Consider the following 17131-nt stretch of genomic DNA (forward strand, 5'->3'; position numbering starts at 1 on the left):
CTCTCAGGTGAGAATAGACTATGTTGTTGGCCGGCAAGTCTACTTGTCTGGAGCCAAGTGAAACCATTTCCAGATCAACCTCCAAAGCAGATTCATCACCAGCCCAGCTCACTCAGTGTGTCCAAGATGACCAGTCTTCCCCTGATTTTAGCATCTCATTCTGGAATGGGAACCTCTGGGTTACAGGAAGGGAATTTGCCAAAGGTTTCCCAGTTCTTCCCTTCACCACAGAAGAAATATTGACCTATCCTGCTAGGGAAATGCATGGTTACCCTCCTGTTTTAAAAGCAGGGGGGACTCTTCGCCAGATAACAACAAAAACAAAACCCAAAGCCAAGTCTCTATTTACAAAGTATTATATATATTTCAATTCACATAAAAAGCAGGTACTGTATAAGACATTCAACATTGGCAGAAGACACCTACTTAAGCTTCTGAGACTGTTCGGTCGGATCAATGAGATTATAAGCTTTGTTCTGTTTTCCTTTTTTTTTTACAGCTCTTAAAGAGAATTAAATAACTCCACACTCACATACATTCAATATATGTAACTATGTACATACACATATACACCCACGTTTATGTTTGTCTAGCTTTTATATACCCATGTGTGTGCCTACAAACACACAGCAGAGCGTGGCACAGGCCACCATGACACCTGAGGAGGAGGGACAGCACTAGTCTTAGGCTCTGTTTGGACCAAAGAGGTAGTCCTCCTAACCACTACTCTCTCTTCCACTCCATCCCATAATAAGTCCTGTGACAACATATGCCTTCTGACATGCATCTCTCTCCCCACCAGTCCACTTCAAGTGGGAAAACTTAAAACACTTCTGGGGTTTGGAACACTGATTCTTTGAACTGAAGGGAATTTAAATCCTTGGGCTGATTTTTAGTTAAAGGGGGGGGGGGGGGGACCAACAACCTGGCACTTCCTCAGTACAATTCCAACAGAAATTGTCATTTTTTATTAGTATTATTATTTTGCTGGAGAAAAAGGTCCCAAACTGAAGTTAAACTGAAGCAAGTATTTCCACTTCAGCTCAGGAAAGGTCCTAGAGGCTTCTTCCTAGATCCACCGGTATAGGAGACTTGTGTGCTTTTTCTCCCTTGTTCAGTCATCCAATGAAAAAGTTCTAGCAAGGGGCCATTCAGAGGAAAATGGGGGTGGGAGACGGGGGTGTTCAGACAGATTTGTGCTTTTTTGTACATGACAAGAGGGTTAAATCAATATCTGTTGAGATACCACAGCACCTGATCAACATGAATGAAAACTTCCCATGCCACCCCCCCTTTCAACACATCCCCTTGAAATGCAAGAGGGGTTGGGGTTTTTTTGGGGGGTGGTGGTGGTCAAATTTGCATTCCATGAAGCTGAAAAAGAGCTGAATAAGATAGTCCTCTAGGTTTCACATATTGCTTTCTTCAAGGGAGCAGGAAAAGAGGGTTTTGTATTTTGCATAAAAGTGATGGTTGAGAAGAAACTACTCTATTTTTAACTACAAATATAAGAATGTCATGGAGGGAGGCGGAATAACGTAACAGGGGATTGTTTCTTCCCAGTAAATGGGGGAGAGGAAGGTACATAGAACAGCAGCCTGCTTTGAAACTGGTCTTGTCCAACTGTTTAACTAGCATCAACAGAAGGGCTGTTTGCCCTTCATCTGTGTTCTCAGATTTACACTGATACAGAAGAGACAGCTTTTCTAAAGACTCCTAATGACCTGGAAAGGAACTGCAATGGTTTTTGAAGGGGAGGAGATGGAATCTACTTTCAGTATAAGATCAAGAGCACCTACAATATGAGTTGTGAAATACTTTCCTCCCCAACTTTTCTGGCACGTAAGGAATGTAAACAGATTTTTCTTTATGGAGTGAGCAGGGAAGGACCCAAAAAAAAAAAAAAAGAAGGGAAAAAACCCACAAAAACAAAACAGCAGGCAATGTGAACTAAACTATCTGCTCAGTTCTCTCTCCCTCCCAACCTTCTATCTGCTCCCTATGACAGTCATCTTAAAGTGCATGACAGCAGCCAGACTTTTCTCAGAATCTTAACACATACACATCCCCTATTCCCTTGCAAGAAAAGGTCGCTGGAGTTAATACTTCTTTGCTAAAACATCTTCCAACTGGTTTTAATGGACACTTTTTAAACCAACATTTCTTTTTAACTGGAGCAAAACAAAAGCAAGACAATCCTGGAAAGTCAAGTGCTTCCTTCAGCTGTCCAGCTTGAACAGTTGTGTATACAGCACACTTGATTGTACAAAGCAACACATTATAATATAACAATCAAAAAACTGGAGCTTCCATTTTGGCCCCAGATGAATACAAGACCCCCCATTTGCCCACCGCATCATCTTTGGGGGAAGGGAGGGGAAACAACTACAAAACAAAATGAACCAAGATGTTATAATAATTAGCATATAAGGTCCCTATCTACACCTGCTCTTGCAACTGAGGCAAGAGATACATCAGTTCTCTGTTTACTGTCCACCTCCAAGAGACTTAAATAAAAACAAAAACAACTTAGCGTTGAAATATATATATGTATATAGATATATATATATGTATTTCTCCTTAAATAACATATTTACATCTAATAGAAAATATAACTCTAGAGATAATCTTTCCAACCAAAACTGAAATTGGTGGCAGGGAAGGGAATAAAATAATGAATTGTAATCCTGTCCAAGAAAAAAAAGAAGATCCAAAGCCAGACCACCTGTACCCAAACCCATTCAATGCTGCCTCCCGCCTCCTCCCCAGGGGAATTCATCGTTTTTCCTTAAAGAACCCTTGGTCTGTGCTGCTCTCCTTAATGGTAACTGTCAAGAAATTTGAGGTCACATCAGTCACAACCACCTTCTCCAGGTTGTTAAGAGATGGGCTCCAAGCTTCTTCTTCTGGGTCACCAAGGATCCTGGAGACAGGGATGCGGGCGATGAGGGAAGGCCTGCCAGCCTGTGTCCCTATACCATCCCCATATAAGCTGCTTTGATTGGCAGAGCTGTGCAAAATCTTAGGGACACCCAAGTCCAAACCGCTTTGCCCTTTCGGATCCAGGAAATCTGCCCTGTGCTTGGTCAGCCTGGGAGGATATGTCTCAGGGGCGCCCAGCTTGATGCCAACTTCTGCCCTGGTGCTAGACCCAGCACTGGGCAATTCGGGCTCCCGCCTCCTGGCTAACTGAATCACACTGTGTCCTGAACTGAACTTGGCTGCAGAAGGGTTAGCTGCCTCTTCCAACTTCCTGGCTTTCAGGTAATCCACCACCATCTTGTCTCCTGGCTCCATTGGCTTTCTCTTGGAAGCAGCCTCAACAGTTTCAGCCAGGTCTTTGTAGAGCTCTTTCCTGGGCTTTGGGCCTCTTTTTTTGAAGGCGCCTTCAGACCTGTCTTCTTCAACCCTGTTCTCCTGGATCATGTCCACTCGGGAGTCATTGGTAGGAGCACTGACAGAGCTGCTTTGATGGGGCAGTGGGATTTGCCTCAGTCCTTCTCTAGCCCGGGAGGTGGAGCCCAGGTCTGGGGGGGCTCTTCCAGCATAAGGCACCCGGATCCCCCGAGAAGAGTCACTGCGAAATTCATAGGTTTTGGCTTTGGCTTTGGCTTGGGCCTGCAAAAGAGAGAAATGAATTGAGTTGCTGCAGTCATGCTCCACAGGCATTCCTATCTATGAAACTTTAAAATACAGTCATGCTTCTGCTCTTCCCAACACACACACACAAACTCATAGGCCCAGCAGAACAGGAATTCATTTTTTGCACTGCTGCCTTCCCTATGTGTACACACACACACACACACACACACACACACACACACACTAGTTTCTGCTGCATAGAGTAATATACCAGCATGGCAAGCATGGTTGCTGCTTTCCTCTTCCCTTACCTTTAATAGGAAGGTTTTGGGTTTGGGACCTCGTTTCTTAGGACCATAAAGTTCCATTTCTCTCTCCCTAAATGAGGTTTAAAAAAACAAGCACACACATATTTAAACAACAACAGAGCATTAGTTCAGTAGTGCTCTAAAACATTAATGCAACCCGTCTTGAATCCCACTGTGGGAGAAAGGTGAGATATAAATCCTTTAAATGTGTAAATAAAGAAATAAAATAAGCTAGGGCTGTAATTGTTAACAAGTGAGATGTCCCCTTTCCTACCAAACAGTGTACCTTTCCTCAAAAGCTGCCAGCAGGCGAGCATCTAGGATGTTTTCCTCAGGCTCCCAGGTGCTGTATCTGGCAGAGAGAAAGGGAAGAAGAAAAGAGAACAAAATGAGATGGGCTTTCAAAACAAACAATTATTCCAAGGTAATTTAAAAGGCCATCTACTCCATTCACCCAGTGAGACCATCTACTCCACTAAACCCGCCACTGAACATTTGCAACAACATACAACAAATCCAAATTCACCTCATTATTTACTAGGCTGCAAGGACTCCACTATCACAGTGGCTACTTACTTCTGAGACCAGCCTTTCCATTTCACCAGATATTCCATCCGACCCTGCAGATGTGCAAGAAAAATAGGAAACACATTACTATTATTACTCCTATTATTATTATTATTATGCTTTATTTGTATAGTGCTGTACATCAGTAGGCACTGCAGGAGAGAGGGGGAGGGGAAGCGATCCAAAGTAACGAAGTGAAAGAACTGGCCTGCTGGAGCACGCTCTCCATATAAAACTCAAGTTGTACCCAAAGGCATGCGTCAAATATGTATGTGTATGTGTGTGCATGCCAACAACATGCCACAAATATGCCCATGCAAACGGCGACGTCAAGGGAAGGAAAAAGGGGGGCGTGCTACAAACAGAAAGGAAAAAAACGCGATCAAAAATATATATGCATGCAGAAATGCGTGCAGCAGGGAAATGGACCTGCAGCGCAAACATGCATGGCTTGCAAGGCGGAGGCGAGGAGGAGGAGGAGGAGGCAGGCGATGGTGGTGGCAAGGCGAGCAGAAAGGAGGAGAGGCACGGCACGGCAAGGCAAGGCAAGGCAAGGCAAGGCAAGGCAAGGAGGCGGCTGCTGCTGCTGCTGCAGAGAAGGAGGGAGGGATCCACCACGAAATGCAAAAAATGCAAGCGGCGCAAGAGCCTGCGGCCTCGGTGCGGGCCTGGAGCCTGGGGAGGAAGGCTCACAAAGCCGGGGCTGGAGAGGAGGAGGAAGGGGGAGGAGGAGGAGGAGGCACTTACTTTGCGGATGCGCCTCTTGAGCAAGGCCTCGGCCGCGAAGACCCTCTCCCCCACGGCAGAGAGCTCCATGTTTACTCGGCCGCTGGCACCAGCAGCAGCAGCAGCAGCAGCAGAAAAGCAGCAGCAGAGGAGGCTCTGGAAGCAGCAGGAGCAGCAGCAGCAGCAGCAGCCAGCCCAGCCCAGACCATAATACTCCGCTCGCTGACGTCAGCCCTCGCCTCCCCTGCTGCCTCCGCACTTGTTGCTGGCCCTGCCTGCCTGCCTGCAAGCCTGCCTGCCTTGCTGCTTGGCTGGAGAGCAGAGCGGCTGCTGCTGCTGCTCTTGCTTCTTCCTCCTCCTCCTCCTCCTCCTCCTCTTTCCCTGGTGGTGGTGGTGCTGCTGCTGGGCCTGGCTCTTCCCCAGCCTTCCCTCCCCGCGACGTGCTCTGCGTTTCAATCACGGCGGAGGAGGAGGAGACACAGAGACCGAAGGGGGCGGGGAGGCTGCTGCAGACCAAGGGCTGGCTGGTTGACTAGGAGGGAGGGGGGTCCTTCAGCTGTCTGAGACGCAGGGGGGAAGGGTGCACCTCCGGAGAGGAAAGGAGGGAGGGCTGGGGAGGGGTGCAATTTGGCATCCCTCCCCACCTTCTCCCCCCCCCCCCATGCCTAGATTTGCACCCATCCCCGGCCTTCTCCCCACCCCCACCCCCATGCCATTTCTGTTCCCTATGAAGCCGGAGGGGGCTTGCACTTTCTCCCCTGTGAAGCCTACATTGCCCCCCAGCCTTCTCCCCTCCCAACCCATCTCTCCCCCTATGATTGGCACCCCTCCCCAGCTTTGTTCCCCCCCCCTCCTTTCCTCCCTCCTATGAAGCTGGAGAGGGTTGCATAGATTTGCCCCCTCCCCCGGCCTTCACCTCAGTTTCTTTCCCCTATGCAGCAGGGGAGGGCTGTATACATTTGCACCCCTCCTTTCCTCCCCCCCCCCATTTCTCTCTCCTCTGCGATGGGGAGGGCTGCCTGGATTTGCACCCTTCTCCTGCCTCCTCCTTTCCTCCTGCCTCCCATCCTCTCGCAGACCCCTCCTCAGGAACGGAACCAGGGAGGGGGGATCGATCAATGGCATTTGCAGGATCGGAAAACAGCCCGAATGCCTCTATTTGTTTCCCTCCCCCTTCCCCTTTTTTTGTCTCATATGTGTGTGTCTGTTTTGTAATCGACTTCCTTGCTTCAGCAAAATAAACACACACACACACATACACACACACACACACACACACACACACACACATCGGTCCCCTCTTCTTCCTCCAAGGATGGATGTTGGGGGATCAGAAGAAGAAGCATACACGGTTTGAGAGGGGAGGTATTCCCTACTCGATGAATGGCATGGAGGGGCGGAGGGGGGGGGGAGAGAAAACATCGGGGATGGCTGGGATGGCGGATTGGTTTTGGTTCCTCTTTCCGATTCGGAGTGGGGTCGGTTTGGTGGGGGGCTCCCCCAACTTAAAAATGGAGCAAAAAGATCCCTTCACAAACACCGCCCCCTGTTTGCTGTCCTCCCCCTGCAGGGAATGTATTTTAATCGCAGCAAGGGCGGGACCAGAGGCTGTATTCACACTGCAGGAATACTCCGATCTGATTCTGGTGCTGCAACAAACTACCATTCCCAGAATTCCATAGCCTGACGCCATGGCAGTTAAAGCAGTGTCAGATCGTAGTATTCCTGCAGTGTGGATGGACTCAGAGGGGGCCAAACCAGGTCCTCAGTTCTTTGCGGGGCTCCCCGACGCCTTCCCTCCGGATCCCTTGTGTGGAAAAGTTCACGCGCGGCCGGCCGCCTGCCTTTCGGTTTTATTACAACATACTGAGCAAAAACTCCGTGAACTTTGACTTCGGCATATTTTCTCCATGAGAAACAAATAGAAAAGGGGAGGAAGGGAGAATCAGAGGGAGAGAGGAGGGGAGGACGGAGGGATTGGGACAGAGTAAAGCAGAAATCAGTAAGAGAAAGCGCACACCTTGGAGTTGGACTCTGCAGACCAGGATTCGGATCCCAGCTCCGGATCCCATGGAAACCCACTGGGCAAGTCACACTCTCTCAGCTCCAGAGGAAGGCAATGGCAAACCCCCTGGGAAGAAACTTGCCAAGAAAACCCCATGGCAAGGTAGCCATAAGTCGGAAACGACTTGAAGCCACACAATAGCAACAATAAACACCTTAGAGAAAAAGGGGTGTGTGCCTGTGTTAGGTACTACTTCTCTACTTTGACCTTTCCGTCCTATGCGGGGGGGGGGGGGTATCTCGCCATCTGTATCTAAACGAAGAGCTAACTCTCAGCTCCTCTGACTTGTAAAGCATCTTCGCGGCCATCGAGGCGTCTCACTTCAGAGGAAGCGCTCCTGAGGATGGAAAAAGGATAGGGACCTTACAGCCAGTCAGCCTAGTGGTTTGAGTGTTGGACTTCGACTCTGGAGACCCAGGTTTCAATTCCCAGTTTAGCCATGAAACCCACTGGGTGACCTTGAGTAAGTCACAGGCTCTCAGCCTCCTCAGGGGAAGACAAGGGCAAACCTCCTCTGAACAAATCTGGCCAAGATGTCCCTTAGAGTCGCTATAAGTCGGGAACGACTTGAAGGCACACAACAACAACAACAACAACAACAACAACAACAACATGTCCACACCTTTGAAATCCATGAAGACCCCCCCCCCCATTGTGTTTAAAGATGTGTTGGCTAGGACTGGGCTGTGAAATATTTGTACGTAATACGAAGATTTATACGAGATCCAATACTCAGTGTATGTGTGTGCATCAAGTCTCCTGTCGACCCCATGAATTTCATAGTGTTGTCTTACGAACATTCAGGGGTGCTTTTGCCTGTTGCTTTCTCTGAACTGTGTATTGACGTGTTCCTTCAAGTAATTTCTGACTTATGGCGACTCTATTAAAGGGTTTTCTTGGCAAGATTTGTTCAGAGAGAGTGTGCCTTTGCCTTCCTGGGCACAACAATTCAAAAAGGATGTGGACAAGCTGAAGTGTGTCCAGAGGAGGGCGACCAAAGTGGTGAACGGTCTGGAAACTATGCCTTATGAAGAGAGATTTAAGTCCAAAATACACAGCAGAAATAACCCAGTTTGAGACCGCTTTAACTGCCCTGGCTCAATGCTAGAGAATTGTGGGAAATGTAGTTTATTGTGGCCCCAGAACTCTCTGACAGAGAAGACTAAATGTCTCACAAAAAAAACTACAGTTCCCCAAATTCCCTAGCATTGAGCCAGGGCAGTTAAAGCGGTCTCAAACTGGGTTGTTTCTGCACTGTGTTTTGTACATTAGGGAGCTGGGTATGTTTAGTCTGGAAAAGTGTCAGTTAAGAGGTGATACGATAGCCCTGTTTAAATATTTGAAGGGATGTCATACTGAGGAGGGAGCAAACTTGTTTTCTGCTGCTCCAGAGAACAGGACATGGAACAGCAAACTACAGGAAAAAAGGTTCCACCTCAACATTAGGAAGAACTTCCTGACAGTAAGGGCTGTTCCAGAGTGGAACATATTCCCTCAAAGGGTGACAGAGTCTCCTTCTTTGGATGTCTTTAAACAGAGTCTGGATGGCCATCTGTGGGGGGCGGGGGGGGGATGCTTTGACTGTGTGTTCCTGCATGGCAAGATGGGGTTGGAATGGATGGCCCTTGAGGTCTCTTCCAACTCTATGATTCTATTATTCCTCTGAGGCTGTGAGAGTATGACTTGCCCAAGGTCACCCAGAGGGTTTCCGTGACCAAGTTGGGGGTTCGACCCTTGGTCTCCCAGTGTCAAATGCTCAAACCACTACACTGGCTCATCTGGATTAATTTGATTTGGTCCTTAAACCACGCTGAATAGGAGAAAATCCTTCTGCTGAACGGACTGAAGGCAGAAGCCAAAGAGTTTCCTCAAGAGAGAGAGAGGGAGAGAGGCGGACTATGTAATATGGGTCCAGATTTCTTCGTTCTGACTAGTCTTGGTACTTGTATCGTGGGAACAGGTTGTCAAGGAGCAGCTCCGAGAGAAGGTCTCGGGGTTAGGTTAGTAGACTGCCCTTTCCGAGTTTTGTACAGACCCCCTGGGCCACCTACCGCCGCCTCTCCGAGGCTGGATGAGTTCTTATACAGACCTAGAAGAGAGTCGTACCTTCAGTTTTTGAAGTTTTGTTGTTCTTTTTGCGTGCCTTCAAGTAGTTTCGGACTCATGGCGACCCTAAGGCTAACCTATCATGGGGTTTTCTTGGCAGGTTTTATGCAGAGGGGGGTTTGCCATGGCCATCCTCTGAGGCTGAGAGAGTGTGACGTGCCCAAGGTCAATGAATGGGTTTCATGGCTGAGAAGGGATTTGAGCCCTGGTCTCCAGAGTCAGCATCCACCACACTGACTGTCCAGTTTTTGGAGTATAACGGGCTATAACCGGGAGGTGGTGAGTGGGTGGACACGACTATTTATCAATTACGTGAGGAGAAAGAAAGAAAGGAAGAAAGAAAGAAAGAACGAAAGAAAGAAAGAAAGAAAGACCCGCGTGGGAGAAATAGTCGCCCGACACTTCCCTCCCTTTTCAAGGAGCCAGCCCTCGACTTCGAAGCCTGCCTTCGCAGTAACAAAGGGCCGTGCCAGCGCTACAGCTGGTTCTGCTTAAGTTTAAATACTTTCCAACAGTTTGGGTAGTGAAAATAAAGTCGACCTCAAGAGCCTATAATGCGAGGCTCTGGTTTCCTCGCCCCAAGTACCTCTGGGCTGAGCTTTCCTCAAGGCTGCTCCCTCCCGGCAGGCGATGGCGGGGGGCTTGCGAAGGGGAAAGGGAGGGCGACCCACCTCGACCCAGGGTGGGTTGGCACCTGGGCCCCCGAAGCCCCCCAGTCCTTAGTGGGAGGGATTCACCCTCGCCCACCCTCCTTCTGGCACCCTCGTTCCTGGCTCTGGAAATTGTAGTTTATTGTGGCAGCAGAGCTCTCTCTGACATAGCAAGCTAAATGTCTCACAAAACTACAGTTCCCAGAGTTGCCCAGCATTGAGCCAGAGCAGTTAAAGAGGTCTCAAAGTGGATTATTTATGCACAGTGTGTTTTGGACCAGAGTTTGGACAAAATCTCCCTTTAAGCCCCCTGCCCGGCCAAGCCGCTTTCTTTCCTGTTAAAGAGTCCCGTTATTTGCTTTGAGGGAGTATTTCGCTGTATTTCATCCCTCGGTGACTTTATTGCCTCTTTACTCCTGTTCACTATGTTGACTTTTCAGACTCTTGGGAAGGACGGAGAGGTTCAGGAGGAAAAGCTCTCCCTCCCCTCCTTCAATGGAAGAGCTCCTCCTTCCAAACTCTGGTTCAAAACACACTGCAGAAATAATCCAGTTTGAGACCACTTTAACTGCTCCGGACCAAGGCTAGGCGATTCGGTGAACTGTAGTTTTGTGAGACATTTAGCCTTCTCTGCCAGAGAGCTCTGGTGCCACAATAAACTACCACACCCAGGATTCCCTAGCACTGACCTGGGGCAGTTAAAGCGGTCTCAAAATGGATTATTTCTGCATTGTGTTTTGCAGTGTGACAGTCCTTTTCTGGCCTTGTCCAGAAGGAATCAGGGAGGAGAGATGTTTCTTATTTTTTGAAAATAGGATTTTATACAGCTGCTAGCACAGTGCTTGAGAGGAAGAAAACGTCGAAGGTGAAGTGGGAAGGGCTATATTAGGTGTACTTATGAATACAAGGGGCAGAGGAAAGTCGTTTATCCCAACGTGTCGCCAAGATCCTACATTTTCGGCTCTACCAAAGGAGCATCAGATCACTTCTAGTATAAATAGTAAAATGCAGCAAGGCTGGAGGCAAACAATATTACACACACACACACACACACACACACACTCAAACCCCCCCCCCCCCACACACACACACACACACTCCATCTTTAATACCGACAGGTAGATTTTTGGCCAGTAAGAAAATGTGAGTTTTGGACGTGGGATCAGAATGGTAAGTACTAAACGTGAACCTACAATTCGGACGAGGGCAGGATTGTCTCATATTCTGAGTAAGTGTCAGCTCTGGCATGATGGCTTGAGTTTGGGGGCTGTGACTCCGGAGACCTGGGTTCAAATCCCGGCTGAGCCTGGAGACTCACTGGGTGGCCTTGGGCAAGTCCCACTCTCTCAGCCTCAGAGGATGGTCGTGGCAAACCCCCTCTGAAGAAACTTGAGCTCTGGTGCCACCATAAACGACAACCTCCAGAATCCCGTAGCGTTAACCATGGCCGTTAAAGTGGTGCCAAACCGGGTTATTTAGGCAGTGCGGATGTAGTCTAGGTGCATCCAATCCCCAGTCTCTTTGGTGGGGCAGGAGAGAGCAAATGTGGGTGCGCCTCTCCTTGGATAAATAAGGTAAGGGCTTCCTCTCCTTCTTTCTTCCACCTCGGTTTTCTCTCCATCTGGCTGCAATTTGGAGTGTCTCGGAGTGAGAGCGTGCGCCTGGGTGAAAGTGGAAATAAAACGGTCTAGCACTGCGATTTTATGAAGAAGAAGAAGAAGAAGAAAATATGCCAGCAGTTCCATTTTGGATCGTTAGCAGCGTGATAAATGAGCGTTCTCCCCCTCTGCTGCCTCCCTCCCTCCTTCTCTCTTTGTGTGAGTGTGTTTATTTAATGAAAGTCGGGCCCCGAAACACCTGTTTTCCGACCGGGACACGATGCGGGGCTTTTGCCCTTTTCCAGAACATGTCCTCCATGTCAACCTTCTGTCCGGGAGGAGTTCCCAAATGTCCTCCATCCTGAGCAGGACTAAGAAGCAAGACTGGGGAGCAAGGAGTAAAGGAGTAAGAGGTTTTTACAGGAGTAGGAGTAAGAAAAAGGAGTAACAAAATATATTTGTTATTCCTTATTCCTGTTATTATATTGTACATGAAAACGCCCCCCCCCAAAAAAAAATTATTATATTGCACTGGCGAAAGGGACTGGGAGGCAGAGAGGCATTTACACACACACACACACACACACACACACACACACACACACTAGTCTTGCAAAACAACCGGGGCTTTTCCCCAGGGCTGGGGAGTAGGAGGAAGGAGTGAAGGAGTGAAGGAGTAATTTACAGGAGTAACGTTAAGAATAAATATCTTGCTCCGGAGTAAGACAAGGAGTAAGCCCAGAATCACCACTACTCCCGAGCCCTGCTAAAAAGCCTAAATTTACATTTATATGAGTGTTTCCAGCCTTTATGGGGTCATGTCCTCCATATTTCCTGGATGTCCTACATTTCGGGGTGCCTCGTCCTCCTTTGTGGTTAGGACCTCTGCTCACCCACGGAACTGAGGAGAGGGCGACTTGCTTTGCTTGCCGCCTCGAAGTCCTCCTGGCTGCAACCTGGTTTTTCTGCCACTTGGCGCCTAGGGTGGCTGTTGTCGTTGTGTGCCTTCAAGTTCTTTCCGACTTCTGGCGACCCTATCATGGGGTTTTCTTGGCAAGGAAGTTTGCCCTTGCCTTCTCCTGCGGCTGAGAGACTGTGACTTATTGCCCAAGGTCACCCAGTGCGTTTCATGGCTGAGCTGGGAATCAAACCGTGGTCTCCAGAGTGATAGCCCAACACTGAAAGCACTATACCATGGTGGGTTTTACAAGGTCTTTAGCCTTCTCTGAGGAGATCTGGTGCCACAACAAACTACAGTTCCCAGAATTCCATAAAAGCATGGAGTTAAAGTAGGGTCAAAACGTATTATTTCTGCAGTGCAGATGCCCTCTATTATAATCACGCTGGGGAAGATTCCTCTTGTCGCTCGCAAGTTTGCACCCATGAGAGCAGGAGTCAGACAACAGGCTTCTTTTGTTTTTGTGGTTGGACAACCAACTGGGGGGGGGGGGGGGGATGATAGGTTGGCCACGGCCCTTTGTTACTTGCCAGGAAACGCCGGGTGCAGCTATACTGTAAAAATAATGTCGTTTGACACCACTTTGAGTGCTGTAGGTCTACCCTATGGAATCCTAGGATTTGTCGTTTTTGTTGTTGTGTGCATCCAAGTCATTTCCAACTTATGGCGACCCTAAGGCGACCCTATTAGAGGAGGTTTGCCATGGCCTTCCCCTGAGGCTGAGAGAGTGTGACTTGCCCAAGGTCACACAGTGGGTTTCATGGCCGAGCGGGAATCTCACCCTGGTCTCCAAAGTCTTAGTCCAACGCTCAAATCACGAGCCACTCTGGGTCTTTAGCCTTCTCTGCCAAAGACTGCTCCCAAAGAATGCAAAACTACACATCCCAGGATGTAGTCCCGGGCTGGGCTTGAACGTAGACGTAATATTTGCCAAATATTGGGCACCTCCTCGACGCAACGAAGCCTCTCCCACTCCAGGCTCCCCCGCAGGCCCCCCTTTCCTTGGTATTGTCCATGCACCTTGAACCCTACTGTGCTACTGAGAACAGCCCAGTCGCTTGGAATTGACGTGGCAAGTGACTTCTGAAAGGAAGCAAAGTGCCTCTGGTACACAAGGTCTTGTGTAAAGAGGCTGAAAATACTATGTAGGAAGTAAGCGCCTGCGGGGAGCTTGTGTGCAAAGCGGCGCACAAGTTTTAAAAGTGTTTTGTGTGGTGTGTGTGTACACGTTTCTCCAGGGCAGGTGCTCCTGATCGGCAGCGGTGCTTCAGAACCATCGTCCCGCCTAAGGTCCTATCGAATGCATGCATGTGTATTTGGGGAGAGAGAGAGAGAGAGAGAGAGAGAGAGAAGGATAGGGATAGAATGAGATAAAGATAGATATAAAAGTTTGGGGATAGAGATATAGAGATAGAGATAGAGATAGAGATAGGGATAGGGATAGAGAGAGGGAGAGGGAGAGAGAGAGAGAGAGAGAGGGCGAGGGATAGACATAGAGGAGATAGAGATAGAAATAGGGAGAGAGAGAGAGAGAGAGAGAGAGGAGATCGAAATAGAAATAGAAACAGAAATAGAGGAGATAGAGATAGAGATAGATACAGGGATAGCGATAGGGATGGATACAGCAATAGAAATAGAGATGGGGGGATAGAGATAGGGATAGGGATAGGGATAGGGATAGGGATAGGATAAGGATAGGGATAGAAATAGAGACAGAGACAGAGACAGGGATAGGGATAGAGATAGAAATAGAAGAGCTGCAGATAGAGCTGGAGACAGAGACAGGGACAGGGATAGAGATAGAAATAGGTGCAGATAGAGCTAGAGACAGAGCTAGAGACACATAGGGATAGAAATAGAGGAGACAGAGATAGAGATGCAGCCCCTTCCATCTTTAGGCTCGGACTTGAAGGCAGGACGGTGGTTCTGAAGTCGGACCACGGTGACCATCTCGTGTTCTTGGCCTACAATTCCCATAATCCCTCACTATTGGCTGAAGTGGCTAGGTTGATGGGAAATGTAGGCCAAAAAAGGTCTAGAGAGCCATGGTTGCCCAGTTCTCAATGTCGAATAAACTCTCCACTGAAGCGGATTTTTTCCTGATTTCATTCCACAGCCTACCTTCCACAAGTGCTGTTAGGGCAGCAATCTGTCCCCTTTCTTGGCATTCTTGGCAGCAATTGTCACGGATTAATTAACCTAGAATTTAACGTGTACAGTACTAATTTTGTTTGGGTGGGAGCAACAGGCAAGAAAGGAAGAAGATTCAAGAGTGTAGTTACAGGGGGAGTTACAAAATGAGGGCTTCCTCATTCTCTGCCTCCCCCTCCCCCCCTACAATTTCCTTCAATCCCCAAATTTCTAGCATTGCAATAGCTTAAAAGTTCAGTTGAATATATAGAAATACAGGTTAGGCATCCAAAGAAAAAGGGCAGATCAAGACAATGTGAACACAACAAATACATGAGTTATGTAGAGAGATCTTGTAGCACCTCTGAGACTAACTGAAAGAAAGAAGTTGACAGCATGAGCTTAAGTTTACTTAAATCTACTTCCTCAGATTCATTTGGGAAGTAGATTGAAGTCTAGGAAAGCTCATGCTGCCAACTTCTTTCTTTCAGTTAGTCCAAAGGGGCTACAACAGTGGTCCCCAAACTGTGCTCCTTAAAGGATTTTGGACTTCAGCTCCCAGAATTCCAGACTATTGGCCAACATGGCTGAGGCTTCTGGGAGCTGAAGTCAAAAGGCACAGTTTGAGGACAAGGGGGCTACAAGATCTCTCTACATTAGTGGTCCCCAAACTGGGCCCTTTAAGAGATTATGGACTTCAACTCCTAGAAATCCAGACTATTGTTCAACATGTCTGATGCTTCTAGGAGTCCAAAATCTCTTAAAGGGCACGGTTTGGGAACCACTGCTCTACGTACTGATTCCACAGACTAACACGGCTATGTCTTTGAGATATATATGAGTGACAGGCATGGACGATTTTCGCTGCTTCACTAGAAATTTTAATGGAGGGGGAGGGTTCTTATTTGGGACAATGGCCTCATTTTACCCCCCTCGTCCCCGTCGCTACACTCCTGAAAGACGCCTGTGTCGGAGGTGAGTGTTTCAGTGCAAGCTTTCTGGGATGCTAGGGGCGCAGCTAGACCAAGACATACGGCGCGTGCGTGGCTGGGCCCGTCACTTGCTCTGTCTGGGCGACCTGGCCGCCAGCGGAGGGGGGGCCTTTGGGCGAAGTGACAGCAGGGCCAGGCGGCCCGTGGCCTCCGAAGGCCCGGCTCCCTGCCCGAGGCAAAGCGAAGGTGGCCCGCCGCACTGGTGTCACTTCAGCAAGTGCCACCCGGTGGCCAGGCCACCCCTCCTACCCAGCCAGCCTCCAAATGACGATCCTAATGATCCTAAGGGTATTCTCATTAGGATAAATATAAATATATAGCCGTGTTAGTCTGTAGAAACAGTATGTGGAGAGATCTTATAGCACCTTTGAGAATCACTGAAAGAAAGAAGTTGGCAGCAGGATCTTTCGCAGACTTCAGTGTACTTTCTCAGAGGCATTTGGTCTCATTAGAATATGAAGAGGTGATCCTAATGAAATTCTCTGCGTCTTTTCCGTCTCATCAGGTCCAAACCACATTGTCCAGAGGAGGGCGACCAAAGTGGTAAAGTGTCTGGAAAACATGCCTTGGGAGGAGAGACTTAGGTCCAAAACACACTGCAGAAACAATCCGGTTTGAGACCGCTTTAACTGCCCTGGCTCAGTGCTAGGAAATCCTGGGAATGGTAGTTTTTTGTGGCACCAGAGCTCTCTGACAGGGAAAGCTCAATGGCTCACAAAACTACAGTTCCCAGAATTCCCTGGCATTGAGCCAGGGCAGCTAAAGCGGTCTCAAACTGGATTATTTCTGCAGTGTGTTTTGGAGAGCCCCCGGGTTATTCCAGCCCTGCCATCCAAGGGATCCATAGTTGAAAGCATGATTCAGTGCTATAGGATTCTGGGATGTGTGGTTTTCTGAGACATTTAGCCTTCTCTATCAGAGATCTCTGGTGCCAGGACATGCTACAAAGCCCAGAATTCCATAGCACTGAGTTATGGCAGTTAAAGTGGTGTCAAAGTGCATTAATTCTGCAGGGCAGGTGTTGCCCTGGATTCTGGGTGGCGGACTCCTGCTCCCATCCAGGAGATGCGAATTCTGCAAGCTAGGTACTAATAGATGCATTTCTTCCATTAAACCAAGGAACCGACCCATGGGATACTCGGGTCAGAAGCGCTAGAAGAAAGCCCGCCTCGAAGCTCCTTAGCGGCCCTTGGCCTTTCTCTTCCTTGGCCAGCTATCCCGGTTTCCGAAATGGAGGGAGAAATGCACCGAATGGCGACTATTGCCGGCGGATCGATCTCCAGCCTTTGCCTCCTCGGCAGGGTACCCAGATGTCCTCACCGCAAAGGAGGACAAGGCACTGTAAAAAGTAAGACATGCAAGGCAAATGTCGGACATGGCCAAAGAAAAGCTAAAAACGCTAATAGCAATATAAATCCATGCTTCTCAGCCATGCTCAAAATGGAGGAC

At 48.6% G+C, this 17131-nt stretch overlaps 1 protein-coding gene across 2 annotated transcripts; it reads right to left on the minus strand.

The window, feature by feature from the left end:
- Positions 1-365: 365 nt before the first annotated feature.
- On the minus strand, positions 366-5542 carry CBX8 (chromobox 8). Of its 2 annotated transcripts, none has more exons than XM_089539062.1 (5): positions 5205-5542; positions 4467-4510; positions 4177-4242; positions 3894-3960; positions 366-3618 (listed from the first exon to the last, which is right to left on the minus strand). In XM_089539062.1, exons 1-5 carry the CDS (start codon positions 5271-5273, stop codon positions 2776-2778), a joined length of 1089 nt encoding a protein of 362 aa, XP_089395188.1. In that variant the 5' UTR covers positions 5274-5542; the 3' UTR covers positions 366-2775. The 2 variants fall into 2 exon arrangements, with proteins under 2 accessions (XP_089395188.1, XP_089395182.1); XM_089539056.1 differs by having other exon boundaries at positions 4165-4242.
- Positions 5543-17131: the final 11589 nt, after the last annotated feature.

The sequence above is a fragment of the Sceloporus occidentalis genome, unplaced genomic scaffold (assembly GCF_023333645.1).
Source record: "Sceloporus occidentalis isolate IW3139 unplaced genomic scaffold, rSceOcc1.0.p SCAF_1, whole genome shotgun sequence".
Classification (NCBI taxonomy): domain Eukaryota; kingdom Metazoa; phylum Chordata; class Lepidosauria; order Squamata; family Phrynosomatidae; genus Sceloporus; species Sceloporus occidentalis.

Bases quoted from the DNA above. Each gene is read 5' to 3' on its own strand.
- CBX8 (XM_089539056.1), bottom strand. From the start codon at position 5,273: ATGGAGCTCTCTGCCGTGGGGGAGAGGGTCTTCGCGGCCGAGGCCTTG. The intron at 3,961-4,164 runs GTAGGAAAGGGG...AACCTCATTTAG, and splicing joins GAGGAAAGGTACACTGTTTG to GGAGAGAGAAATGGAACTTT. The intron at 3,619-3,893 runs GTAAGGGAAGAG...TCTCTTTTGCAG, and splicing joins CCAAAACCTTCCTATTAAAG to GCCCAAGCCAAAGCCAAAGC.